Below are 15,562 nucleotides of genomic sequence, written 5' to 3' on the forward strand. Positions count from 1 at the left end.
AAAAAAATCTGTTAAAAAGTAGCCAAGGGGATAATCTTAACAGCTGAGCCATCTCTCCCCCTCCAGCAACAAATCTTAAAAATAATCTGTTAAAAAGTAGCCAAGGGGATAGCTAGGTGGCTTATTGGGTAAAACATTTGTTGCCAAATCTGATGACCCAAGTTTGATCCCCAGGACCCACATGTGGAAGAAGAGAGCCAATGCCAGTGAGCTGTCTTCTGACCTCCACATGCTTGCCACGGTGTAGACACACACGCACAAAATTAAAGAGGTCATTCATAAAAGATCATATACACATAGACTGAATGTTTATCTGAGACACCCAGGATAGGCAAACCTATGCACAGAAAGTGCATAATCTTAGTGGTTGCCTAGGGCTAGTGCGGTAAGTGGAGACAAGGAGGAGAAATGGATAATAGGTGAAGTGTTTTAGTGGCAAAAAAATGTTCTCAAATTGTGATGATGGTGTATAAATTAGGGTACACCATAAACCACTGGATCACATGTTAAAAATGTGAGTTGGATGATGTGGATGTATCTTATTAAAAACATCTGGAACGTAATCTGAACTTGTTTAATTTGTGACATAATTGGAAAAACAGAACTATTTACTACTTAATTTGGTCAAATAAACTTTACTAAAAAAAATAAAATAAAATGAGATTTAAACATAAACTTAGAGATCAAAAATCCAATTAAAACCAAAACAAACAAATCATTCTATCACAAAAGCTCTACAGGCCACTAATGGAGAACAACATTCATGAGTTTGTTACGATGGAAAAGCAAACAGAACCTCAGAGTTTATTGCTTATAACAAATCCTGCATTGCCTGTTGGAAAATAGGATGTTAGAGATCACGAGATACCCAGCTAGAGACAGTGCCTACCAGAAAATAAATGGAAAAAAGACAATTTGGAATACCTATACAAATGAAAACTTTTTAACCACAAAAATGAAAAATTAAGATTTCATGTACAGCTCAGGGGTCAAATCCTCACCTGGCATTGAGGTCATGGGATCTACACACACACACACACACACACACACACACACACACACACACACACTTACCTAGATGATTCTTGCAAATATGCCCAGTGAAAGAAATGAAAGAGGAAAAACAAGGAGTTGAGCGTAACTCAACTCCATTTTGGAGGATAATGGAAGTAGATTCTAGACTTAAGCTGTAGCGACAGGCACACAATTCTATGAAAATGTAAAAGCCACACACAACTGTACCTTATGAATAGCTGAGTTTTATGGCACATGAATTAATTCAACAAGTACTTAAAAAACAAACAACCCAGTCAGGCGGTGGTGGTGCACGCCTTTAATACCAGCACTGGGGGGGGGGGGGGGAGGGGCAGAGGCAGGTGGATCTCTGTGAGTTCGAGGCCAGCCTGGTCTACAAGAGCTAGTTCCAGGACAGGCTCTAAAAAGCTACACAGAGAAACCCTGTCTCGAAAAAACAAACAACAACAACAACAAAAACCTCCAAAAAATAAATAAATAAAAAAACAAAACCCAAACTATTATTTCACTGTATCTTGACTAAGTCTGTATTAAAACATTACTTTTAAAATGACAAATTTGCCTGAAAATGATAAATACATGTCTGTAACTCCAAGTGCTTGGGAGGCAGAGACAGGAGGATCAGGAGTTCAAGGCTAGCTCAGTTATATAGCAAATTTAAGGCTACCATAGGCTACAAGTCTCAACCAAACAAAAACAAGCCAGATGTGGTACTCAGGAGCCAAAGAGCTCAGGAAGAAGAGATAAGGGGATCTAAGTTCAAGGTTAGCCAGGTCTATAGCCGGTTTCTGGACAGCTACAGCTATATAGCAGGAACCTTCCTAAATATTTTTTTTTTTAAAAAAAAAAAGGTGAAGAGAAAATATTGTCAAGATATTTCAAATACATCAGATACAGGGTAGCTCCTCTTGAAAAAGTTAAAAGAATACCTCACATTCATTAGATAAAACCTAGTAAAGTCTTTAACAGAATATAGAATATGGTCCAGAAAAAACACTAAACAGTAATATTGCTTGTTAGCAAAATAGTTTCCAATTTTTTATATCCCCAAAATTTAGAATACTTAACTGAGATGCCAGTTAACAGATCATTAAAAATAATTTTTGATAATAGATCATGATGTAATTTTGGCATATGCTTCAGAAGAAATTCGAATAATTTAGTGTTATTGCTGTAATAAAATGCTTTTCATTCCCATCTACATGTTTCTGTCAGCAACATTTCCCAGAGTTTATACCCTTAAAAGTAAAAATGTACGAACTGAATCTATTCATCTGTAGATATGTGTACTAAAAAGAAAATTCTTAACTCATTAACAGATATAATCTCAATAAAAAGCTTATGCCTAAAATTATTTTTGAAACATATTTAAGCTAGATGTGGTAGTGTATTTCCCAAAGTTTCAGTCACTTGAGAAGCTGACCCTGGCTGCACTGCAAGACTGTTTAGATATACTAAGTGAAGTATGCATTTAAAGAAAGCAACACAGGCATGTAACTACTCCATTAGGGATGAGCAATGATTTCACTTATTTGTGTGTGTTGTGAATATGCACGCCTGCACACTTGTGAGAGTAAGTTCTCTCACTCTAACATGTGGGTTCTGGAGAACAGATTCAGGTCATTAGGCTTGGTAGCAAGTGCTGTTATCTAATGAGCAGTTTTTCCAGCCCCTAACTAGTAATTTTAAGAATTAAATCGGGAGCTGGGCAGTGGTGGTGCACGCCTTTAATCCCAGCACTTGGGAGGCAGAGGCAGGCGGATCTCTGTGATCTGAACTAGCACTACAAGAGCTAGTTCCAGGACAGGCTCCAAAACCACAGAGAAACCCTGTCTCGAAAAACAAAAAACAAAAAACAAACAAACAAAAAAAAAAGAATTAAATCGGATGAAAATTTTTGGTTCAGGAGATGTACATAACATTTTTTAAAATATTTATATAACTTACATGCATGTAAATGTGATAGAATAAGCAAAAACAGCTCACACTACAGGAGGTGGTGGTGCAAGCCTTTAATCCCAGCATTTGGGAGGCAGAGGCAGGGGAATCTTTGGGAGTTCAAAGCCAGACTGTCTACATAGTGAGATCCAGACAACTATGGTTACCTAGAGACCCTGACTCAAATTAAATACATATTCTCTCTGTATATAAATTCTGTAAAAATTAAAACACTTTTCTTCCTCCTCCTCCTTTTTTTCCAATGCTAGGGACTTACCCAGGGCTTAAATGTATTCTTGGCTAATACTGTGCTACTGAAATATTCACATTCTAAGTGATAAATATTAAAAATTAATTTTTTTATTTGTGTATCTGTGTGGATATCTTGTGTGTGGGGTGCACTCCAAAGTCAGAAGGCAGCATGAAGTCTGGAGCTGGATAAAGGCAGCTAGCTATGAGTAGGTACTGAGAACTGAACTCATGTTCTCCGGAAAAGCAGCAATCACTTTTAATCACTGAGCCGGCTTTCCAGGTCTAAATTACATTTTACAATGGGCTTTGTGAGTCTCACTTAGTGAACATAAAATGGTGATAGTATTTGTTTGGGCTGCTCATTAGTTAAAAGTACTTGTTCTTGTAGAGGACCCAAGTTCCTCACTCACATGTGGCCCATAACCATCTATAACTCCAATATATGGAGATCCGATGCCCTCTTCTGACTTCCACAGGTACCAGGCATGCACATGGAACACATACATACACATGGGCAAAATACTCATGTACATTAAATTAATCTAAAAAAATTACAAAAACAAACAAACAAAGCACCTCTCGCTGTTACAAAAAAGCACTCGCTCGCATGTGTTTGGTTATTGTTGGGTACTGGGGACTTCAATCTACAGACCTGGGGCAAGCAAGGAGGCATATTAACCAATGATGGGAAAAACCTGCACCTGACCTCATCTGAAAAACAGGGTGGAGTGAAAACACAGACACACTAGAACCACTGTTTAAGACGACCTTCCTGGGCTGCAGATGCAGCTCAGTTGGTACTGTGCTTGCCTAAGACACGCAAAGCCCGGGTCTGGATCTCCACACCACATCCGGCATATGATGACACACACCTGTCATCTCAAAGCGGGGGAGGTAAATGCAGGATCAGAAGTTCACGGTCATCACTGTTACGTAGAGTTTGAGGATAGTCTGACATGCATGTGATTCCCATCTCAAAAGACGAAATAAACAAGAAGATGAAAATAACGTAATCTTTTTGAGCTAGGTGAGATGCTTCAAACCTGAACTCCTCATGCCAAGGTAAACAGACAGAAATCTGAGTTAAGGCCAAGAGACCTAGTGAGTTCTACAACATGGGCTACACTGTAAGACACTGTTTCAAAGTGAGTAAGCGATTCACCTTCTTATTTAGCTTCTCTAGGAACGTGAATTATAAGCTCAATGTCCTTTATTTATGGCTAGAAACCAAATATGAGTGAGTACATCCCATGTTCCTCTTTTTGGGTCTGGCTTACCTCACTCAGGATAGTGTTTTCTATTTCCATCCATTTGTATGCAAAATTCAAGAAGTCCTTGTTTTTTACTGCTGAGTAATACTCTAATATGTATATATTCCATACTTTCTTCATCCATTATTCCATTGAAGGGCATCTAGGTTGTTTCCAGGTTCTGGCTATCACAAACAATGCTGCTATGAACATAGTTGAGCATATACTTTTGTTGTATGATAGGGCCTCTCTTGGGTATATTCCCAAGAGTGGTATCCAAAGACAAACATATAGGCATCCTCCTGAATATTAACCTTCATCAGGCGATGAAAGGAGACAGAGACAGAGACCCACATTGGAGCACCGGACTGAAATCTCAAGGTCCAAATCAGGAGCAGAAGGAGCACGAGCAAGGAACTCAGGACCGCGAGGGGTGCACCCACACACTGAGACAATGGAGATGTTCTATCGGGAACTCACCAAGGCCAGCTGGCCTGGGTCTGAAAAAGCATGGGATAAAACCGGACTAGCTGAACATAGCGGACAGTGAGGACTACTGAGAACTCAAGAACAATGGCAGTGGGTTTTTGATCCTACTGCACGTACTGGCTTTGGGGGAGCCTAGGCAGTTTGGATGCTCACCTTACTAGACCTGGATAGAGGTGGGCGGTCCTTGGACTTCCCACAGGTCAGGGAACCCTGATTGCTCTTCGAGCTGATGAGGGAGGAGGACTTGATCGGGGGAGGGGGAGGGAAATGGGAGGCGGTGGCGGGGAGGAGGCAGAAATCCTTAATAAATAAATAAATTAAAAAAAAAAAAGTGAGTAAGCGAAAGCTAGTAAGATGCCTCTGCAGCCAAAGGGGCTTGCCACTAAGTCTGACAACCTGAGTTCAATCCCAGGGACCCACATGGAGGGAGGGACCCACTTTCTGCAAGCTGTCCTCTGACTTCCACATACAGCACATGCATGCTCAAACATACACACAATAAACGTAAAAAATGTTTTAAATGACTGAAGTAAAAAATTAAAAATACTTTTCAACTCTGTGTATAAAGTAATATGGAACAATGAATCTCATGTTTAATTAGCCTTAAGTCTACCCCTAAAATATCTCTTTTTATGTATATGCAAATATTCCAAACCTAGAAAAACTTCAAATTTAAAACACTTCTGGTCCCAAGCATTGGGGATAATTAACCTGTATGCAAAATGTCCAGAATAGCAAAAATCTGTGAAGCTGGGAAGTCAATGAATGGTTGCCTGGGGCAGAGGAGGAAAGAAATTAGCTGTTAACGAGAACAAAGCTCTTAAGGGAGACAAAATGTACTAAGAGTAGATAGCGGTGACGATTGTGTAACTCCATAAAGAAATGGGAAATGCTACACTGAATCCTGGACTTTATGTTGGTATGAAAGGCAGAAATCAGTACAGCTGCACTGGATTATAATGCTGACTTCCTGATTCCCTAGTCTACAATTACATCTTTAATCATGGCTTCCTCTTTGCATTTTAGAGTACTATTTATAGGGTTCTGCAGCCAGATTGCTAGGATTGTAGTCTTCACTCCTATATTTGCTAGGGTTATGAACTTTGCAAGTTACTTAATTTTAGTGTGATTGTTTATTTTTTTTTTTTTTTTTTTTTTTTTTTTTTTTTTATCTGGCTGTCTTGGAACTCACTCTGTAGACCAGGCTGGTCTTGAGCTCACTGAGATCTGCCTGCCTCTCTGCTTCGCAATGCTGAGATCAAAGGTGCGCGCCCCCATCGCCCTGGACTGTTAAAGGGCTGGTGAGACAGTTTAGTAGGTTCAGCACTTGCTGAAAAGCCTGATGACGGAGCTCAATCCCCAGAGCCCACCCACATGGTAGAAGAGGACCAATGTAGCATGAATAATAAAACCCAGAGACAGATATTGGGGTTCAAGCTGAAGATTAGAAAAGTATAGCAGCCAGTCACTAGGGAGACCTTTTACCGCTACCAAATCTTCAAACCAAAAGGATCCTATCTCCACGAATCCTCAGACTCTAGACTCCACTGAGCTCCTGTCTCTTCCCCTTTATATTCTTTGCTCTGCCCAGTCATAATCCTTCCTGTCTCCACTTCCCTAGTTCTGGGATTAAAGGTGTGAGCCACTATCACCTGGCTCTGTTTCTGGGTTGATCTTGTGTAGCCCAGGGTAGGCTTGAACTCAGAGATCCATCTGTCCCTGTCTCCTGAGTTCTGGGATTAAAGGTATGTGCCACCACTCCCCAGCCTCTAGTGGCTTAGTTTTGCAATCTGATCTTTGGGCAAGCTTTATTTATTAAGATGCACATAAAATATCACTACAGACCAACTTCTACATAAAAACAAATTTAAATGACATTTTATTTTATTTATTGTGTATGTGTGCATATGTATGTGTATGCATGTGCTATGGTGGGCATGTAGAGCTCAGAGGACAGCTTGAGGGAGCTGGTTCCCTCCACCATGGGTACTGAACTCAGGCTGTCAGGGCTGATGACAAGTGCCTTTACCCACTGAGCCATTTTGTCAGTTCTTTACATTGTAATTTTTACAATGTATTTGTTATGTGTGTGAATGTTTTACCTGCATGTATATCTGTGCACTACATGTAGGTAATGTCCTCTGAGGCCAGAAGAGGGAGTTACATCCCTTGGAACTAGAGTTATAGATGGTTGTGAGCCACCATGTTGAGTGCTGGGAATGAAACCTAGGTCCTCTGGAAGAGCAGCCAGTGCTCTTAACTACTGGGCCATCTTTCTACCCCCATACTCCCCAACAACACCTCATGCACTAGAGGCTGGCCTCTAACTTGCTATGTATTGAAGATGATTTTGAACTTCTGATCCTGTCTCTACTCCCCAAATGCTGAGATGTTGGTGTGGTGGTGTATGCCTTTATTCCAGCACCCAGGAAGCAGAAGCAGAAGCCGGTCAGTCTCTGTAAGTTAGAGGCCAGTCTGGTCAGCTTAGCCAGGGTTACATAGTGAGACTCTGTCTCAAAACCACAAAGCAAGTCCTGGAATTTCAGGTATTTTCTATTATGGGTGCTGGGACTCAGTTTCTTTATCTAGAGAATGAGGAAATGGAGGATTATATATCATGCAAGACTTTTACTATGGTGGATACATAAAATGTCATATACAATGCTAGGAGCAGCAGTTGTCACACTGTGGGGTAAGTTGTGTTAGCTATTACTGAAGCTGTACACTGTTAATTTATTATGTCTGACTGTTCTTTCCTAGTTCATCTGCTAGGGTCCTACGAGAATTGCATGAAATCTTGTGTTTAATAATTGGCCATTCTTGTACTTCACAAATCAAATTTATTTTTACAAGCTAAAGAAGACGAATATTATCCCAGAATTATAGGAAGAGAGGCACCTGGGACCACTACTCTAAACCTAGGAGCACCTGAATTCACTAAGACCATGACACAGCAGCAGCTGGCAAATTAATTAAAATAGGACCCACTGGCAGAAGATCAGGAGACAGTGTATCAGAAAGCACTTCTTAAAATCTACTTCTTCTATGGGAATTAGAAGTTTTTAAAGCAGAAATACCAAATATATTAAGGAATCAACAGTTTCATTTTATCTACATTCACCATACCCTTCCATATGTTTCACTTATTCATTCTTACTGAGTATCAGATTTGCACAAGGAACCATGTGCTAGCATCTGGATATGTGTAATTTTACTTTCTCAGGCACATTGCTTTCCCACAGTTCCAGGAAAGAGATTCGAGGTGCCTGCCTCTAGATAAATATGTGTGCTGTTCATTCAAACATAAAACATAAGCCTATATTTCCAGAAAGTCATTCAAATGCAAGGGAATTTATATGATTTCTTCTAGCTGTGGGCTTTTGCCAATTAATATAACTGGCTGACAGCTCAGTGGTACAGCATTTGCTTACCACTTGTAATTCCAACACTGAGAAGGCAGAGACAGGTGGATCCCTGGATCTTTCCAGTCAGCCTAGCCAACATGGTGAACTCCAGGTCAAGGCAGTTGTCTCCTAAGGAACACCAGGCGTTGACCTCTGGCCAAACACATAAGCATCTACATGCACATGCACACAAGGAAAATACACATAACCCGCTGTGGTGGTGCACACCTGTAATCACAGCATGTGGGAAGATGAGGTGGCCTGGTCTATATCCTAGTTCCAAGTCAGCTAGGGTTTAATATCAAGACCCTGTACAACATTGCAACAAAAACCACAAGGGGAGGGGGGCAGGAATAAACAGTTTATAGGAAGTACAGCATTTGTAAAAACAAATTTATAGCATCCAGCATTTATTAAAACCTGAAGTATAACATTTTAAATATAGTGGTAAAGCACATATCTAATATGTAAGCAAAATATATCTCTCATCCCAAATTTACTTAAATATCTCTCATTGCAAATGACATTAAATTAAAACATTCCACTTCACATTTTGTGATTATACACACAAAATTCTGAGAAATCTAAACTTCTTGCACTCAAGAATGGTCATTAGTGGTATATAAGAGATATCTAGCTGGTACCAAACAACTCAAAGGCTGGAAGAAACCCAAAGTGCTGCATGAACTGCTTGCTCTAGGTATGAGAATTTAGTAGCTGCCATTGTGATCTGCAAAGGCTTTACAACTCTGTTGCTCATGACCCCAAAGCCTTCATATAGAATTTTCAGTTCAGGGCACACCTCTTTGAGAGATACTTTTGTTATTTTTATTTAGATTTATTCATTTTATGTGTATGAGTGTTTTGCCTGCATGTGTGTATGTATAGTATGTGTGTGCCTTTTATTAAATTTATGCTTACAGTCTACCAAGTGATGGGATTAATGGCGTGCACTACTATGCCGCGCTGTTTACAATATTCACACAGCCAGTTTCCCTTTTCTTCCTAGAGGCTGGGTCTTACTATGGTGCCTAGGCCGTCCTTGAACTCACAAGCTTAATTCCCTTATGCATGAGTCAGCTTCTTATTTTCTAATGACCAAAAGCTGTGTTTGAAAAATCCACCCTGGGCTGGAGAAACAGCTCAGCATTTAAGGAAGAACCCTGCTGCTCTTCCAGAGGATCCAGATTCAGTTCTCAGCACCCACATGCTAACCTACAACCATCTGTAATTCCAGTCCTGGGGATCTGATGTCTTCTGGCTTCTATGGGTACCAGGCATAAGTGTGGTGCCCAGACATACATGCAGACAAACACTCATACACATAAAATAAAAATAAATCATTGCAAAAGAAGAAATAAAAATCCTCAATATTCTGTTCAACCATTATTCCTTCATGCCAAAATAAGATGTGTAAAAAGAGATTACACAGGCTCACCCAGTACTAAATTTGATTAATCCCAATTCTCAAGTATATGGTGGGATAACTTTACTTTTGCTTATATTTACTTGCTCGTTTGACCCCCACTTTGCTTGTGGAGGTCAAAAGGCAACAAGGCAGGAAGGTGTTGGCATTCTACCACAAAGATAGCAGGCACTGAGCTCAGGCAGTCAGGCCTGGCTGCAGGCGCCTTTATGTGCTGTGCCATCTCAGCTGCTCTTGAGATTTCATTTTGTTAAGTAAAGGAAAACCCCAGATTCTGTTCCCAAATTTGACTGTACCTGGAATCACTTGAAGTTTAAAAAAAAAAAAAAGCCTTTCAACTTCAAATATTCTGGTTTAGCTGTCCCAGGTACAATCTGGATACTTAGAGTGTTAAAGCTCTATAGGTGATTCCAATGTACAGAGCTGAGACTCAAAAAGCCATTCCCTTTAAAAACTTACACCTGAGGTCTGAGGATCTTCAGTTGCATGAGGATGTCCTTCTGCACCCTGGGGTTCGCTGTGGCCGTGAGAGCCATCACTGGAACAGAAGGAAACTTCTGGCGAAGCATATTCATCCTTTTGTAATCTTGACGAAAATCATGACCCCACTAATTGGGAAAAAATACTGCTTTTAGATTATTTGTATCTCTCTTTTATGAAAGCCAACAGTGGTCAACACAGAGGAAGCACTTTCTTCTTCAGTGAGGCAGCAGAATACACATGCAGAGTGTACTGTGCTTCAGTGCTGTGGTTCTGAGTACTACTGGAGGTATAAACTTACTGATCTTCTGAGACACACTTACCTGACTCACACAATGTGCTTCATCAATGACAAAACGTGCCAAGAGCTTCCGCTCATACAGATTCTCCAGAGTGGAAATCAGCCTGTTACTTGCACAGACCTGGATCAGAGACAAGGGAGAGTTCTGAACGCGCATCTGAATGACACTGTCACCACCATACAAGCACTCCCTATTAAACTAGCCCTTATCTATGAAGAGAACAGAAGTAAATAGCAAAGGGGACATTTTAGTATGCTTACTCACATTCAACAGTTTTACTTACAGGTTAGTGGCTCAAACTTTTGTCTGCCTCAGCGTATCTGAAGGTAACTATATATTTATTTACTTTGGTAATGGAACTTCATTTTTTTACATTTATTTATTTTATGTGTGTGCATGTATGGAGTGGGTGCGTGTACACAATGGTGCACATGTGTGTAGGTCAGAAGACTTAACGTGTTTGGTTCTATCTCGTAGGTCTCCAAGATCAAACTCAAGTCATTAGATTATACGGCCAGCACACTTACCCACTGGGCCACCCTGCCAGCTTGATAACAGTATTTGAGATGTGTGTTTGGTATGTGTGTGATATTTGGGAAAACTCTATGTATTACACATATAGAGAGTTACATGCTTGCATTCTAGCTTTGTCTGTAAGCAATGACATCCCAAGCATGTCTTGACAGGGACATATGTAAAGGACACAAGCCAAGTTGATGACATTTCCTCACCGTCAAATCTAGGCAATTAGAACATCAAAATACATAGTGGTAACTGATTGAAACTCACTAAATAAACAATCCACAAGTTCACACTGATAAACACTTAACTCTCATTATGCCAGGATGGGCTATATTAGTAAAATCAGAACTTGGCATTCATTAAAGTAATAACTGGGAATGAATCATTAATGGAAATTAAAACTTGTTGGGGACTCTGCTGTCTGACGGGGCAGCTCTACAGTCCCGGGAACTCCTACCACTGGGTTTCTACTAACTCCAAAGACACAAGGGGAACATAAAAGTATGAAGGAGAAACAGCCGCAGTACTATTTTAATCAAGTGACTGGTTAACGAACATCACTGGTAATCGGATGAGTCAATACCAGTGTCTTCTGATAGCTCTTGTGGGAACAGGCCACCACATTTGCCACAGCCCTGAATCTAATCAGCAAGAAACAAGACAAATTCAAGTTGAGGTACAGTTTTCCAAACTGGCCCACAGGCTTCTAAAATGTCAAGGCCATGAAACTGTTTAGAGAAAAGAAAATTCTCTTTTAGAAAGGTCCTTACCGTAAGGTTAACAGGGTAAGGAACAGTATGAGCCGCTGCATATTTCCTGAGGAAATCACTAAGGGAAGCTAGATGGTCAGGAGACGCACACTCAAGTCATTAGGGTCGAAACGGTAGGCCTGAACACACTCTCAAATGTTCAGAACAAACTGGAGAAAGAATGAATCATAAAGGAGATGGAGAAAATTTTACCATTTGTGGTCTAGGGTGAAATTCTTGAAATGTATATAAAAAGTTATGACCAAGTCTTTAACACAGATGTATTTTAGTGTGTTGTAATGTTACTCTGAAAACAGTGAGGCTGATACAAACCTTCTCTGGTGTGACATACAAGAGCTTGATAATTGGGTCTTTTTTTGATAACTGGAGGTAAATATTTGCAGCTTCTGAGTCAGTCTTATCCCCTGTCAGATATGTAGCAGGAATCTAAGTTGAAAGCAATAATTTAAATTTCATTTTATTTAGATATTATTCAGACATGATTACGTTTTTAGATTTTATATAAGTCACATATCACACCTGCTAAAAGAAACAAATAGCTTACCATAACAATCAGCGCACAGATTTTTAAGGTTTTTTTTTGGTAAGTCAGAATCTTACTTTGAGACTCAAACTTGTGATTCTCCTGCATCATCAGTTTCTGAAGAGCAGATTATAGTTGTGTGCCATACTTAGCTAGTACACATATTTTTAAAAATTCATATTAAACACAACTCAAAATAGCCTTCCCACCTAGGTGTGGTGGCACACATGAGGGATCCCTGCACTTGGGAGGCTGAGAAAAGAGGATAAAGAGTCCAAGGCTAGCCTTCAACCACAGCAAATCTGAAGCTAGCCTGTGGTATGGCAAGATGCTTCTATGTCAGGAAAAACCTCCCCACTGTTCCTTTCATTTTCTATATTGCCTTATCTCTTCTATCTGTAAACAAGAGGATGGTGTATGTGTGTCTCCGTGTGACAGGGTCTCAATATAACCCTGGCTAGCCAGAAACTTGCTTAAAGGCCAGGTTTGCTTCTGACACAGAGGGTCCTGGCTCTGCCTCCCAAGCGCTGGAATTAAAGGTGTGCATCACCATGGTTAGTCTGGCTACTTTATTTTTTATTTTTATTTTTGTTTTTTTTCGAGACAGGGTTTCTCTGTGGCTTTGGAGCCTGTCCTGGAACTAGCTCTGTAGACCAGGCTGGTCTCGAACTCACAGAGATCCGCCTGCCTCTGCCTCCCGAGTGCTGGGATTAAAGGCGTGCGCCACCATCGCCCGGCTAGCCTGGCTACTTTAAAGGTTCTGATGCATCTCCAAGGTTTCAGTGTGTGCTGATGCTGGGCAGTGTTACCATCACTGCACTGACATTCTCTGGAAGGAAAAACCAACATCAACAGTGTAACCAGTCCTTTTGCAATGTAAAGAACTTAACAAAATGCAGACATAATTCCTTCAGTTCAGAAATGAGGAAAAAAAAAACAGGTGCACAAGCACACACATGTGCACAGGAATAGAGAACTATGATGATCTCACACTAGCCAAAAAAGAAACCCCTTTCTATTAGTAAAAAAATTACATCAGCAAAATATAGGTTAAGAGCTCTCACTGAAATACATTCTCGTAGAAGAATAAAATCAGATTGAAGTACAGATGGTTATTTGAAAAAAAATGATTTAACACATGTGCTTAACTCTAGAGCTTAATTTAACTATATGTTTTATTTATTTAATCTTATTTTTTATTTTTTAGCAATATGCTAGGCAAACACTCTGCCATAGAGCTATATACCCAGAATAATTTGAGGATTATTCTCATAATTCAAATAGCAGTTAGTAAGATTTTCTGGCACCCTGAAATGTGTTTCTGAGGCACATTTCCATTAAAACTTTAAGTAATAACTTACATCAAAGGAAGTCAGCTTTTGGACTTGATCTACTATTAGTGATCTCAAGGGAGAAATGACAATAGTGACTCCAGGAGAAACACAGGCAGGCAGCTGGTAGCACAAGCTCTTACCACCTCCTAAGAGACAGATAATGAAAAAAATTGTCAGCTTCCACCTTGAGTGTGAAGGCGAAAGGAGACCAAATATAATAATTAACAGGAAATCAAATGGTATCGTCCAGGGATGGAGCCAACAATCTGCCATAACACACGAGACGGATTCTTCAGGACAGTCTCTCAGGACACCTTGTGTAGGCACATGCAACAGTAAAGGCAAGAACCAGAGCAAGAAACTGGAACCAAGGAACTGGTAACAAAGTCTACCAGAGAAATCCAAATAGAATAAACTTTTTTTGCTTCTCGAAATATAAGCCATCTCTAAAAAATCTTTTTCTTTTTTTGGTTTTTTTGAGACATGGTTTCTCTGTGGTTTTGGAGCCTGTCCTGGAACTAGCTCTTGTAGACCAGGCTGGTCTCGAACTCACAGAGATCCACCTGCCTCTGCCTCCCGAGTGCTGGGATTAAAGGCGTGCGACACCACCGCCCGGCCATCTCTAAAAAATCTTAAGTCTAGGATTAACATAATTGCTTTTTATATAATACAGTAAAATATATAATAGTAAAAACAAAGATTTTGGCTTAGTATTAAGACACCCCTCGGCCGTACCTCCCTACCCCCACCCCTGCTGGGGGTCTTGCACACTTGGGCAAGAGCTTTCCCACTGAGTTACATACCCAGCACAGACCTCAGGATTTTAAAAACCATAGGCAGAGTCTTCTAATACAGCTCTAACTACCGGTACTCTGATTTCTAAGGTAACAGTCCTAATCTTCCTTTGAAATAAAAGGGCAAAATTGCATGTGTGCATATTAACAGAAGATAATGAAAAAGAGAACTTGAAAATCTAACACAATTTTGCTATTTACTCCAATACAAAATAGCAAGATGTTAAGTGCATATTTATTTCTCTCTCTGCCTGGCCCCACTGGGGCTCAAACCCAGGGCTCTGTACAGGGCAGGCAAGTACTCTACCACGGACTTATGCCTCCAGTCCCAAGAACATATTTTAAAATAACTGCACGATTATATTCTAGTTAGTTTGCACTCTCACCCTCTACTAATGGCAAGGTAGTTTTGAGGACTTCAATGTGTTCTAAACCTATATCCTGCATTCCTTCTTTTCCACAGTGAGCAAATTTCATCGTGGCACAGACATGGACATGTCAAAGCGAGAGTGGGATGCTGAGGCAGGAACGCTCTCCCACTTACTTAGCGGCACGAGCTCAGATGGGCCTCAGATCCTCATCTGTAAAATGCACGAGGCCACCGGTTTAAAGAGCTGTCCAAGGCTGGGTGATGTTGGCACTCAGCAGGCAGAGGCAGGTAGATCTCTGAGTTCCAGGACAGCCAAGGATACAAAGATAACCCTTGTCTCAAACAAAACAAGATCAAAAAGGGGTGTCCAAAAGAAACTTTATTTGTAATCTTTTTATTGTATCTGTCAACAGAGATTGGAACCAGGTAGGAAGGACTTGACAATACCTCCTGAAGCTGGGAAGAGTCACTCAGAGCCTGATTAGATGACTGCCAATGTCCCTTCCAGTGTCAGAGCTTCCAAGGACCAAACCAGGGTAGAAATGGAGGCACAATGGCACTAAGTTAATAAAGTCTGAAATGGCCGGGCAGTGGTGGCGCACGCCTTTAATCCCAGCACTCGGGAGGCAGAGGCAGGCGGATCTCTGTGAGTTCGAGACCAGCCTGGTCTACA

General features: G+C 40.5%; 1 protein-coding gene across 1 annotated transcript in view; it reads right to left on the reverse strand.

Annotated features, from left to right (window-relative positions):
* Window positions 1-15,562, reverse strand: part of Blm (BLM RecQ like helicase) — an 81,959-nt gene that overhangs the window by 28,871 nt on the left and 37,526 nt on the right. The window contains exons 9-12 of the mRNA XM_026784232.1: window positions 13,753-13,871; window positions 12,181-12,294; window positions 10,598-10,696; window positions 10,254-10,402 (exon numbers count right to left, since the gene is read on the reverse strand). Coding sequence (XP_026640033.1) covers window positions 10,254-10,402; window positions 10,598-10,696; window positions 12,181-12,294; window positions 13,753-13,871 — 481 coding nt within the window. The remainder of the gene's footprint in view (window positions 1-10,253; window positions 10,403-10,597; window positions 10,697-12,180; window positions 12,295-13,752; window positions 13,872-15,562) is intronic.

The sequence above is a fragment of the Microtus ochrogaster genome, chromosome 22 (genome assembly GCF_000317375.1).
Source record: "Microtus ochrogaster isolate Prairie Vole_2 chromosome 22, MicOch1.0, whole genome shotgun sequence".
Classification (NCBI taxonomy): Eukaryota; Metazoa; Chordata; class Mammalia; order Rodentia; family Cricetidae; genus Microtus; species Microtus ochrogaster.